The sequence below is a fragment of the Anarrhichthys ocellatus genome, unplaced genomic scaffold (genome assembly GCF_004355925.1).
Source record: "Anarrhichthys ocellatus isolate YVR2014 unplaced genomic scaffold, GSC_Weel_1.0 scaffold10, whole genome shotgun sequence".
In the NCBI taxonomy this organism is placed as follows: domain Eukaryota; kingdom Metazoa; phylum Chordata; class Actinopteri; order Perciformes; family Anarhichadidae; genus Anarrhichthys; species Anarrhichthys ocellatus.
This window is the reverse complement of record NW_022280040.1, coordinates 1612853-1626765: the sequence shown is the minus strand read 5'-3', so window position 1 is coordinate 1626765 and position 13913 is coordinate 1612853. Positions and strand designations below refer to the sequence as shown.

Sequence of the window (13913 nt, the reverse complement as noted above, 5' to 3'; positions counted from 1 at the left end):
GTAATACTGTAATGCGACTCGTGTATTCGCTGATAGGAGACATTCAATTGAACTCAAGACAAACACATTCACTTCACTGTGATATGACCTTTAGGAGAGGACGTTATGAAAATGTCCACAGCAATACTTCTTAGTATATGCTTCTCTGTAAACAGGTGGTCATTTAGGAAGAAATGACATAGGTATCTCAGCTTTAGCAACTAACATTAGTGCTTGTGACCTCTCGTAACCTCACTGTTATTCCAGGTGAGAAATTGGCAACAGTCCTGCTGGATCTGATGTGCCAAACTATGATGGTAATTAGCTGCAAAAGATAGATAGCCAAAACCTGGAGCCCAACCACAATTTCCTGCAAAGAGAGAGGGAGAATAAAAAAGAAATTGGCAAGAGGTATTGATAAACTTGTTTTATTACTTTGCATAGTAGAAAGAAAGACTGCGCCTGGCAGAGGTTCACTTCTTGAGAATGGGTTTTTCTGTGGTACAATCATCTGCCAGCTGTGATGATTTTCCTGCTGTGCATTAAATGTGACTCAGGCGTCTCTTTATTTTAATGAAAGACAGATATTATGGGGAGATATGAAAAACATAGTTACTCATCCACGTTTCCACAGCTATGGCTTTTTTTCAGTTCTTGTCTTTTTTTTAACAGCTATTATTTCAGCTAAATTATCCCAGCTACGTAATGCAAATATTTTGGCAAATATGCTTATTAGCTTCTTTGAAGACAGATAGATGAGAGGTGGACAGGCTACCACTCACATATCTGTATGTTAAATAATGAAGCAAGGAGAAAGATTGCTTAGCTCGGCATTAAGACTGGACACAGGGAGAAACAGCTAGCCTGGCTCTGTTGAAATATGAAACAACAATGACAACAAACACATAAAAAAAAAAGATATAATTTCTCAATTAGTGAGTTTTAAAGCTGCTGGTATGCAGTTCCTTACATTTGGACAGAGCTAGGCTGTCTGTTTTCCCCAGTTCCCAGTAGGAATGCTAAGCTAAGCTAAATGGCTGTAGCTTTAAATGTACTACAGATATGAAAAAGAAAAATCAACCTCCCACTAACGGTCGGGGAAAGTTAGAAAACCAACTTAGAAAACCATTGAAGCGTCCTGATGTTCAAGTGTGAGATATTGAAACAAAAAAGTTCATGTTTTTTTGTGGCTGCATCATTCCAAAATATTTGTTCAATGTTATGTGCTTCATTTTATGCGTTCGGTAATTAGTAACAGAATTTAAAAAAAAAACACCTGTAGGTTTGATCAGTGTTTGGAAAGAGCCGCTGTCTGCACAGAGGTTTAATGATTGGCCCACTGGCCCCAATAAACATCCTTCCTGCAAGAAGAATGTCGCTGCATTGTAATCTTTAGCTAGTCTCTTTCTTTACCACCACTGACCCTCTTCTTCTTTCTCACCCATGTCCTTCCCAAGAATAACACAGATAATATTTGGGAAGTACGAACAGAAGAAGTGAAGGGGAAAGAGCCGGATCCAAAAATGATGGGAGAGTGAGTGAAAAACAATACCATGAGTTTAAAAAGACAGAGGTGCAGAAATGGGAAGAAGGGAAAGGGTTAAATATTAGAAAGGATGATGGACATGAAAGGTGAGCTAGCTACGTAGATGCAGAGAGAAGAGAGAGAGATCCTTTCAAACATTCAGGTGGTGTGGCCTTGTAAAAAAATAAAAATCCAATGAAGAATGCACTCAGCCTGGAATTTATTCATAGATGTATTTATAATGCATGCCCACAGAATGAATTACTTGCCATGCATCTGAGCATAGCATGTATGCGTGTGAGTGTGTGTGTGTGTGTGTGTGCTCAGCCCATACACGCCTGTGCAAAACTGTGTGTTAAGTGTGTGTATTATTTCCCCCCCATGTGAAGTCTATCTAAGAGACAGGACAAGTGCTGATTGATGAGAGAACGTTTGTTTTAACGAGCTTCCGGAGTGGATTCACCTTGAGAGAGATTTGATTTCTCGGTTTACACTGCTTCTACCGCTGTCTGAAGATATCTGAAGCATACACTATCAGTCCACTGCTTGTGTGCCTGAGTTGTGTGTGTGCTCATGGTGTTTGTTTACCTGTGTGTGTTTTGCTCGTGTATATTTGTGCAGCTTGTGTGAGTTTTCTGATGTGTCTGAATTTTGGGTGCGCTTGTGTGTTATTGTGAAGTCTGGCTGCGTGCTGTTTGCAAGTACTGTGTGAGTGAGAGGGTGTGTTTATGTGTGTGCTATAAAATATTGATTGTGGACCATTTTAGGTTTTTGTCTTTTTTTTGTCTTTGCAATTGCCATTTCTTTCACTCATGTCCTAAATATCATATTAATTCATATATGAATTAAAATATTTTTCCAGTGGGTATTTGGCTATATTTATTAAACATAGAGAGACTAATTAAAAAAGAATCACTCCAATTTAGTGATAGTTTCAGCTTCGGTAAATGTTTAGAACGCATATCATCTGAGGACAAATATTTTGTCAGAGTTCAATATCTGGAAATATATATTTAAATGTCACTAAAAGTAGTCAGATTCAGTCAGATATATCATGTTTTAAAACAGTGGAATCAGCTTATACAATACCTACAATGTATATGTTACACCCCCCAAGTTTGTACTCACACATTCCCAGAATAAAATATCAATATATGACCTCAGCACTGGTTTGCAGGGACTCCTCAGCCAAATCACGATAATTTAATTTCCATGTTGTTCCAGTCAGATGATAATGAAGAAATGCAGTTTGCTGTTTTGGTGTCAGTTTACAACCTCTCCTCTGTTTTTATTATCCCACTTTTAGACAGCAGGATGACATAGATAGTTTGGAAGATCCTGGTTCATCCACCTTACAGTACATATTTTAAGCTACAACAATGATTGTATACCTGGTAGTTCTCCCCGTGGAGGGGGATCAATGAAGCATCTAATTGTCTGACGGTTAATTCTCCATTAAGCTCAACCAGAATTAAACATTAAAATAACCTCTAATAAAAGTTACATCATGTATGGTTCAGTGGTATTAATGCAGATCTCTTTTAAAGGTTTTTGACATTTTAAACATTTTAAAGCTTGCATTGGAAGAATTTAGTTTCTGTTTTGCTTATGTGATATTAAGTTGGACATCTGTTCAGTAGGTCCTACCATTAATGGGCACATAATAGTGACTACAGTGAAGAGTGAAAGCAGTGATTGGAAGAGTCTGTCTCTTATCGGAATAACTTCCACCAAAAAAAAAAAGAGTTTAATTACGACTCAATTTTCTGAAACACCCTACAATGTACACAGGAAACTAGTTTCCACTTTTGGCCTCTAGGTGTCCCCGTAACAAATCCCCGCCACTCTTCGGCGCTGCTGTCAACTCTCTGCGCTCTCGTTGACTGTTTACCGTGATATCTTCTATACCGGAAGTCGCTTCATTCTGTGAGTTTTATTCAATATTTACAAAGCAGACCGATGTCAGGTTTAACATGTGAAGTCGCTTTATTAGTAGCGAAGTATAGTGTCGGCATGTGTGTTGTTTGCGTTAGTGTTGCACGGTTTTATCTGTGAACAACGGGAGGCACCGTTGCTCATTGCTCCGCTGTCGCGCCATTTATTTGCATACAGCTGCGTACAGCTGGTTAAAGTTTTGTGAAGTGTTTTGTTCATGTGTTGGCATGTTACCACGGACGGTTCAACGGGGTCGGTTAGTGTTCAAGGAGCTTATCATTCAGTGGTTTAGCAGTGGAGTACTGCATGACGAGCTGCTGCATTAACACAGTTTAATTACTTCAGTGACTGAGGACACCCTGGAGGCAGAACACCAGCGGTTGATTGATGTGTTGTTGCAGTGGTTGTAAAACATTAACGTATGTATAATTAGCCAGAATAAAGTATAACGGTTTCACTTTGAATGTTTTCTAATACTTTGCAAAGGCTGTAAAAATGAACAAGTAAACAAAATGTATTCTGGCATACTGTAAAACACATAATTACAGAAAAGCTGTGTATCGAGATGTGACAGCAGCCTTCTATTGATAACCATTGCAGCAGATGTTAATGGTTGACCACTCATAGCCTAATCAAATGTGAAAATAAATAATATTTACCAATTTACATTCTTTTGAATTATAGAACTATATTCTATATATGTCATTGTGGGGACAGTTTTTCTCTAAACCAGCTAAAAGGTTTCACTATTACGTTTAGCAGGGTTGTGGAAAGGTGGAGGCAATATAATGATTACATAATCCCACTCTACGTCTGCCAAACTGCACTCAAGTTAATAATTGATGTAGTCCTGTTTTTTTAAACCTGGAATAATTTATGTGTGTGGGAAGGAGGAGGACGCATTGTTTTCACTGAGGGGAGGTACAAGGAGGTTGTTAAAAGTCCAGCGGTGGTAGAGTAACCATTGTGCGATCAGTATCTACACAGTGCTTTTTCTGTTCTGTTTTTCTGCTGGCTCTACTTTATGCTTTTCTTTTGTTTCAAAGGATTATTTTCTACATGCACAGAATTTAAATGCAGTATAACAAAAGGATGGCTCGGTGGAAACGAGTTTCAGAAGTTTGGCTATATTATTACATACAGCAGTTTGTAATTTCAAGATTACTGTTTAACTCAGTCTGCAGAGAATGATGGAAATATTTTGGCTGATGAAAGCAAAAGGTGTCTGTCCTCTCTCCTCAATTCCAGGCGAGTCGCCTGATTGAAGACGGGCTCCTGTGGATCCTGGCCATGGATGAAGAGTTGACGCCTTTGGACTGCCTTCTGCCCTCAGGTACTGCCTTTCAAACACACATTACCTCGGCGCAAACGCACACGCGCACAATCAATCAAATACGCAGGTCCGTGCGCACATGGCGCGTTCACCCACAAGCCACAAGCTTGCCCGCCCCGAAAACAGATCTGTATGCGTCTGATCAAAACACAAACTTACTCCCATCACTGTCGCACTTGTCTTCCTCTGTCTGCTTCTCCCAGACACTCTGACACACACACACACACACACACACAAACAAACAGTCTTGGGGGAATTAAAACTCAAAAACAAATCACTGGTACTTTCATGACAACAATGTGTATATGTATGAGATGCACTTCTGAGTGTCTTTTCTGTTTGGCTGCATGAATAATGAATGTTTATTGAAAGAGGGTCTCGTGTGTTTGCTGTTTGAGAAAAACTAACTTTGAGGGGCGGCGTTGTGATTATTGAAACGTTTCTAAAAAAATAAATAAAAATTGCTCCTGCATATGATTTCTGTGATCATAAACATTCACTTTGTTTAAACGCAACCCTAGATAACCACGTTTAGTACGACAATTGACTGAAATCTTTTCAGTAGTACTATTTTCTCTTTTCCAAAGGCACGTAGGTACATTTTTGTGGCAAGATTAGATGTTCTGTATCTGTTGATGCTCTTAAAAGAAACCCTACATATGGCCCGAGGAAGAAGCTGCTTATAGCTGCCTTTAGCCACTGCGCTGAGGTCAAGGCTTACGTGAGCTCCCTGGTGGTGTGCGAGTGCGGAGGAGGGAAAGCTGCCGACGGGCAGGTTTCACCCAGAGCTGTAAAGGTCAAGATCGTACAACAGTGTGGCTTGTAGAGCAGCTCTTCTCAAACCCTCAAAGCATGGTGCTCTGTGGGTCGCGGAAGAACTGCCAATTGGTAAGATTTCATTTTAATTCAAATTGTTTTGGTAATTTACAAAGCTAGCTATGTGCGCCAGTAAAAGCTCCCTATGCGTGTAGTGAGGAAACATGACCCTGAATACATTCATAAATTATTTAGGTAGTTAGTGCTGACTGTGCAATAACACACATTTTAATTGTTTTAGTAAAAAAAGACAGCAGCCACATGTAGTTCCCTCCATCTCTTACTTCTGTCTCGTGTTACAGCTGTACTGTTATTCGTCATGTACATGCCATTTTTAGAGATCTATTTTATAAAGAGCTAATTCTGTGACTTGGAACAAAATATATTCCTGCCTTGCAGTCGTGTACATTATGACAAAAGGAGGCTGCCAATGGTTGAGTAGCAGCTGCTACACTCAATACACACACACAAATAAAAAGGTGGTGCAGGGTTTTGACACTGGCTAGAAATATTGTCCACCCACAGAAAGATATAGATGGAGATGTTAGGAGTGAAAAACAAACTTTCTGTCCCCAAAAAGCTCAGCACTGTCTGAGCTTTTTTGTCATTCTTCTTGGATTCAGCATACGGGCACCGATCAACCTTTTTCATAGACATACAGTAATACTCTGTGCAGTTTACTGACAATTTCAGGCTACCTCCGTAGTCTGTGGCGTTGCATTCCTTGAGTAATTCTACTTCAATGTGATGGAACCACTTTCCTTTAACCTGTAGCTTTTTGTACAGCTGAAGACTCTTGTATGGAGCTGCACTCGACTCCAACATGAAACATCCTGTCTAGACTTCTTGTCGTCTGTGTCTGCCCGTTCACAGAGTGGAATGTGGAAAAATACACCACCAAGCCAGAAAATGGGCCAATGAACACACAGGTGCAATGCCAATAACCTTTTTTTTTTTTAGAGATGTTTAGGTGATTTGATATGAGCATTGAATACTCAAAAATGAAAGGATAAAGATATCCTATAACTACAACGCTCATGTCAGCATAGTTTCTGCGAGTTCCGGGTTTTTTTTTCCTTTTAGATTTGATCCACAAAACTAAATGTACGCGTACCCGAGTTCTGTGAATCTGCACTCTATTGCTCTTCCTCAACCACTGCATGTGCGTCTCACTAAACTGAAACTGAATTGCAAGCACTGAATTTGAATTGTGAGCGCTGACTGTGGACGTATATAAAGAGCAGGATTTTTTTTTTGGATCAAACACAGTTTCAGAGCAACTGCATTCCTTCACTTTCAAGTTTACGGGAATTCAGTTTCAAATTATGTGATTCGAATTCAGTTTTTTTAAATGACATTATTCAAGTGAAGCAATTCAAATTCAACTATAAATTATTCAAACTTTGTTTCTGGTGACACATATTTCTGCCCGTACTCCGCAATGCTGTGCTCTGCTCTGCAGTTCAAAGTTTCACTGAATGTTTGTCTCGGGACTGTTGGTCTCAGGTGCATTCACTGAGGAGTTTCTCCCAGGATATAGTTTATTTTTGGCAACATTTTAAATGAGACATGAACTTGACATCCACGACAATTACCTGCACACCCTCTGGTCCTTCCCACTGGTTCAGAGTTTTTGGAAAGAGATCACAACTTTCAGAGTTTCAGACATGTAACATTTCACTATCTCCATCCACCTGCCTTCTCAGGGACCTGTCAGACTTAACAATAACAAGCAATCCATCTGTACTTGTGGCTCCAGCTATTGCCAAGAAGACTATCCTTGTCTATTTACATACATGTGTCCTTGTCTACTCTTGAGTGCTTTTTTGTTGCCTGTTTGTTCTATGCTTTCTTCCTATTTTTCATCAATAATTATCTTTAAATAATATTGTTGTCCTTATGTCTATGATTAGTCACTTTTCCTCCTCATTGGCTAATGGTTAGAAAAGAAATAGAAACAAAGTAAGTTTAGTCCTCCGATGAGGGAGGTCAGGAGCCGGCAGACATTTGAAAATCCGACGATGAATTCTGTTTTTACAGTTTCTGGCTATGATAAATGATTTTTATAAAACATGCCTTTTGAAACCCGTCAGCGGGTTCTGGGGATTAGAAAGTTAAGTACATTTTTTTTAATCAAAAACAACAAACATTGTCTGGTACCAGCCTCTCCAATACAACGATTGGCTGCATTTTCCAGCCTATTTTTAGACAGAAATTCATTAATTATTAAAAAAAACAATCTACAGATTAATTGGTAATTTAATAATCGTTAGTTGCAGCCCCAGTACATAATTTGTCCCATTGTGATAAAATGAGTAAATGAATGAGTGCCACTGGAGGAACAGAGTACTGCGCCATGCACCATTTATTGAACTGGTGTAGGTTGTATCACGGTGCATTGCTTCCTTTGTTTCTCTCTCCCTCGGTTGTCTCCTATTGATCGCTGTTTGAAGGTTATAATCCTGCTGTTAGACCACTAAGGGCCGCTGTAATTGTGCTCCTGTACGCGTACATATGTTTGTATAAACCTGACACTGTCACACACGTGCGTGTTCTGCACAGAACAGGAACACACGAGTGGTGTTGGCTTGCACAGCTCAAAAAAAAAAAAAATCAATAACACTCAAAGGCCAACATCAGTCAAGAGACACTCACATCTGATAGGATGCTATCAGCAGTTTTGAAGCATCCATTGAAACCGATGTTTACTCAAACACGCTAGCTAAGCGTGACAGGCCACCCACCTGAGTTTGCTCTCTGTGCAAATCCAAGATTTATTGCACAGATGTCACAGGGAGTGCAAATAATGGTGGCAGATCAGAGCGCACACATCCTCCTGAAGATACGACCTATTGATGAATCCGTCACTTTCTAATCAAAGGTAACATGTGTTACTATTGCAACAACACATCATCAGTAGGGTAAAACTAACCTGTCTCACGACGGTCTAAACCCAGCTCACGTTCCCTATTAGTGGGTGAACAATCCAACGCTTGGTGAATTCTGCTTCACAATGATAGGACGAGCCTATCAAACATTTCCTTTGTTGCTTTAGTTCCATATCTTACAGGAAACACTTATCTAGCCGTGGTGGAGGATATGAATACAGCCCCTGGATGTCTGCATTTTAAAGACCCCAGTGTGCAAAGTTAGCCTTTTAAATTTCATCTTTTTAATTATAGATGCTTATTCCTGGAATGTCTTCGTGCTAGGTTATGTGCTTGGATTTTTGTTGTGTGTGGGTTTGTTGTATTTATGCTGTCTGGCACTTCCAAGGTGACATTTCTTTAAACGGAGTGCACGATAGGCTGCACACTTCCTTGTGTGCGTGTGTGTGTGTGTGTGTATGTGTGTGTGTGTGTGTGTGTGTTTGTGCGACGAGGGGTTATCTGAAAAGTCACGGCTGGTTGGGTTTGTCTTTTGTTCTCTGTACACCTCCAGCCAATTAAGAGACAAGACTGACAAATCTACTCTTCCTTTTTCTCCTCCTCACCCACCCCTCCTTGTGTCCTCCTTTTGTTTCCTCTTCCCTTTACCACACTCTGCTGGGGTTGACTTTTGTTTTGGAAATGACCTTCCATGGATGTGAACTTTTTAACGACATCAAGCCCGCTGCTGCAACAAAGTCACAAACCCAAAGACAATTTTTTCCTCCACACTTTCTCAGCTTAGTCAAGATGCACTCTTTACACTTGAAGGTTTACCACCACAAAGGGAGCTTTATAGGACACACGGTGATGCGCATGCCATGAGAATTTCATGAAACCTCAAGATATTCTTCTTCTTCCTTCTTAACCGTTGCTTTCTCTGGCCTCCCTTCTGATGTATTTTGAAATGTGTACTGGGAAAGATATAAGCTCTGTTAGATATGGCATGCAGCGCTGTTTCCAAACTGGTATCCAGTTGTGCAGAATTTACATAAATACAGTTTAGCAGAGAGGGAAGAGGGCATTGTAATCACAGTGTGTTGCTTAAGCTTGTGTATGGCATTTTGGCTTTGCTACAAAGGGCAACTACTTTAAAAAAAAAAAATGGATGTGAAATCATTAATGAGGGCAGACATGAGAGTGAAAGATAAATGAGCACGCAAGTGTTAAGGCAAGAGCTTGTGCTTTGGTCTTTGCTCCATTAAGGCTTTTCTAGCAGCTCTGTTTTTAATGTGTCCATGAATGCAGAGTTTCCATCATTTTTTTTTTTCATCTCCTGCAGACAGAAAAAAAAGATAATCTTAAAGTATTAGGGTATCTGCATTAGAAGCAGAGCAAAAGAAAAGAGGGATTTTACAAAACCAACGCTCAACATCCGGACTTGTTTGGAATGGTTTCTGTTTTTAAACCTCCCTCTTGTTTTCCTGTCTCCACGATAATGACCTCATTATCACCACATTGTTTAACTGGTCTTTATTTAGCCCATTCAGTGACATAAACAGCCACCAATCTGTATTTAAAAGGCAAACAATGATGTGTTGTGTTTTTGCTATGTGGCCATTATGTTCCGTCGTCTGTAGTGTCTCTACCTGATTGTTTCTGATTCGTACCTCTTCCTTTTCCCCCTGTTTTCTTGTGCAGGCACGCAGAGGATCTGTCTTATTGTTCTGAACCAGCCTCTAAATAAAGACTACCTGCACATTCTCTGGAGTAAAGGTATATCTCACACATCACCAACACAGATCAAACACACCTCTTTTCGGAGCTCATCTGCATTGAGTTGCACTGAGCATTTATTTCCCTGTTGTTTTTTAAGGGACTGTGCTCTCTGGCCTGTGTAGTCTCCACTGTGCAATATCATAATTACTGCCATGTCTTTGAAAATGCCCCCTTTCTGCCCTCTGTCCACATTTCCTGTGAGATGTTTTAATTAAGTTAAAGAGGACATAACTCTTTTGCAGAAAACTTTCCTTCCTATTTCCTTTTATAACTCCCGTAGGACCTGGACAATTGATATAATCAAGAAAGATTCATAATACCATACAAAATGTGCTAAATTTTCATTGGATTCACAGCTTGAATATTCAGCGTGATGTTGTTGCCCCTGAGACGCTGACTTTTTATTCTCATGATTAAATGGCATAATGAGTTTTGAATCTGAAATGTCAGTTGAAACGGGGCCATTTAACTTAACTGATAAACCTGAAAAGAATGTGATCAAATAAGAGCCGTGTTGCTACTCGAAAGGTCTGCATTATTTTCATTCATTATTTCCATAGGTCATTCTTTCACAGCCCTGAGCCATATGCTTTACAGTACACATGTGTCTAAGCACTCTTTTTGTAAGGTCTCGAGATAACAACAACAGCGCATCCGTTCGGATTCATTCAAGTGTGTGTACATTCATTACAGCTAATTGGTGGATAAATAATTGTGAACACAGACAGTGGCGGTAAGTGTCCACTCCACTCAGCGGGGGAGTGACGAGGTCGATACAAACAAACCCAGCGGACCCGAGACCCCTACATTTAGAACGTGGGCGTTTCGGTCACAACAAATCCACCCTCACAACGGACTTGGAGCGGTTGCTTCCATCTCTGAGGTCTCCTGCAGCCTTCCATCAGAGGGGGAATGATCTGCTTAGTGATACGACCACATGGGGTAAACTTCACTGTCAACCTGCTGCTCACAAGTTGCTGGCAATTTATGAACCAAGGAAGTCCTCTAGATTCCAACCACTTTTTTTTTTTTTGTAGCTGGTAACGAGAGGATGTAAATAATAATTAGATTTCCCTCCTCTGCTTCATGAATACTCCAAGATCTTTCATGAGAGTAAAAGACAAACAGAGATTCATTCTCCAAAGGCTCGTTGTTAAAAGAGGGAAAATAGTTTTTTGAAAGGGAAGTAGAGCTCCAGTCTCCCAGAGGTGTTGCTTATGAGATGCGTTGATGCCTAATGGTTGTTAGTTGGCTATGATGTATTAAATATGCAAAGCTGACTTTGAGCCTTTAAACCAGACATTGTCATTCAAATCTGGATCCTACAACTGTGTTTTTCTTTTGAATCCGCTGAACCGATCAGAAACGGAGCTAAATGAACAATAATGACTGGAGCCAAACTGCCGAATTTGTTTTTATCAAGTACGTAGTGGAGAGAAGTGGCCTGGAGCACTGGCACTGTGAAACAACAAAAGAAAATAACTGTAGGCCAAATCATTTATGAAAACTGTTATACATGGATTTATGCATTCAGGAAAGTAAAGGAAACAAAGCAACTTTGAAGGAAAACTTGTGATTAAAACCACTTTAGATTGAATTTCAATGACACAGCTTTTGATATTCTTATCAACTTAGAAATTACCCAGGAGGCACCTGAGCTCCTTCTGTCGCACAGCTCTCTCTGTTTTTTGCTTTTGTACTGGAGGACCTCTAGAAACATGTTTAATGGCATTAGACAAAGCGGTTTCCTCATCTGATTTCACACCAAATGTTGCCTGTTGCCCCGAGATAAAGACCCTGTGGATTGTTAATTAAGTGAGAATAATCAAAAATACTGAATTTAAAGCAAGAAAAACCTAGAATGTTCATCAAGCAGATATTGGTAAATGTTATGTTGAAATGGAATGGGTTCGTTGACTCTAAGTCCTCCAGTGTGCATCCAGAGTAAAGATCTGCACAATACAATTGCTTTTCAGAAAATTGCAGTTATATTATTTGAAATGTGTTTTCAGTGCGAATGATATCTAAATTGAAGACAGTTTTTCAATATCCATCTTAAATTATTTGTTTGCTCCCACATGTGGAGATATTAGTCTGGTAATACATTCTTTACGCCCTGTTGATTATAACTGACCCTCAGCAGTGCTCGGAGATTGATGTTTTTCATTTAATACCCTTGTTTTCGAATCCAAAATGTGACCAGACCAGCAAACCTTAACTGAGGTGGTTATACTCCAGTGATTACATTTTAAATTGTGGAGCTATTACAATTCCTTTTGTTGATTTTCATTTATTTTTCTCATCCCAGTCAATACTTGCCAGTAGTTCAGGAACAAGAATCATAAGTTAAGCATTGCATCAAACCATCCTCCTGCACCATTCTGCGACCACTGCGAGATAGAAAGACCTGTCGGCTGTACTCTGACAGCGCGATGCAGCTTGATAACGTCGTATGGCGTTTGCTCCTTCTTAAATAAGGCTACTTTTTAAAGTTTCAGAGAGATGTTGGGTGGTTTCTTAAGTGCCACAAGCAATGCTGTGGTGTGGATTTCAGAAATTGGGAAGCTTTCTTGATCCGTTTTACTCTTGGCAGTTTTGCACATGGGACTTGAGGAAAGTTTTGACAGGGTGATGATGGTTATGATGATGCATGAATGGCAGATCTCAGATCTCTTGCAGTGTGATGGTAAACACGCTTTTAGCGAGTTTTATCATTCCTCACTTGATATGCCATGTATTTTTAATGTTGTTTATCGGATTTGTCAGTGTGAGCGTGTCTGAGTGCGTGTCACTCTCCAGATGGTTGTTCACCTGGAGGCATCGTAGCCAGGTCTCCACCCTTACACACACACACACATACGCACACGCTGCACTCTCAGGTTCTCTGATGTGCTGCCCCCGGCCACCCTCATCACCTGTGGGAGAGGTAGAGCAGCAGGGAGCGAAGGAGCGATACCGGCTGGGAGAGCGCAGCGCTGATCAAAGGGAAGCTCATTTACACGTGATGTTGTGCTGTGGCATCAAGCTGCTTATCTCACTCACGCACCCTCTCACTCATCTAGTCCATCAGTCACCCACTCACTTGTTCATTCAGTCAATCAGTCACTCATTTACCTACTTACAGGTGCTTCACTTACTTCCGTGTAACAACACAAACAAGCCAATCAATAAAGCAATCACTGAAGGTGTCTCTCTACAAGAGAAAAAACACGGCCTGTGCCGGATTTCATCATTTGTTGATGTGGAGCAGCTTTTATGAACATTACCCAGCAGCCAGTCGAGTATCAGCCATGCAATCAAGGCCGGTTGGGTGATTTGTTGTTGTGCAAATGCACACTTCCTGAACTTCAGCATTTAAAAGCATGTGTCAGATGGCGTAAGTGGGAACGTCGAGAATTCAAAGAGAGAAGCTGTTCGCAAGGATTAATGGATAGAGGTCGTCAGAAAAGCCAAAAAGCAGATTCCCGTAAGCCTGTTGGTGGAAAGGTAAAAGAATGAGTCAAAGAGCCAGTGAAATGTTGCCCCCTGGAATAACAAAGAGTGGGACAGAGCATAAGAATAAAGAGTAACGGAGAGGTATGAGATATATATGTGTGCAGGAAATCAATCAAATTTAAGGCAAGGTGTAGAGAGCAGGGTGGATCTGGAGACAGGAGGACAGGTGGAGGGGAAGATGAAG

At 40.4% G+C, this 13913-nt stretch overlaps 1 protein-coding gene across 3 annotated transcripts in view; it reads left to right on the top strand.

The window, feature by feature from the left end:
• The first annotated feature begins 3368 nt into the window (after window positions 1-3368).
• The window catches only part of tpk1 (thiamin pyrophosphokinase 1), a 56168-nt gene continuing 45623 nt past the window's right edge, over window positions 3369-13913 (top strand). The window contains exons 1-3 of one of the 3 annotated variants that reach the window (XM_031849868.1): window positions 3369-3430; window positions 4682-4772; window positions 10157-10231. In XM_031849868.1, the coding sequence (XP_031705728.1) occupies window positions 4730-4772; window positions 10157-10231 (118 nt within the window). In that variant the 5' untranslated portion in view covers window positions 3369-3430; window positions 4682-4729. The other 2 variants (XM_031849869.1, XM_031849870.1) reach the window with 2 other exon arrangements.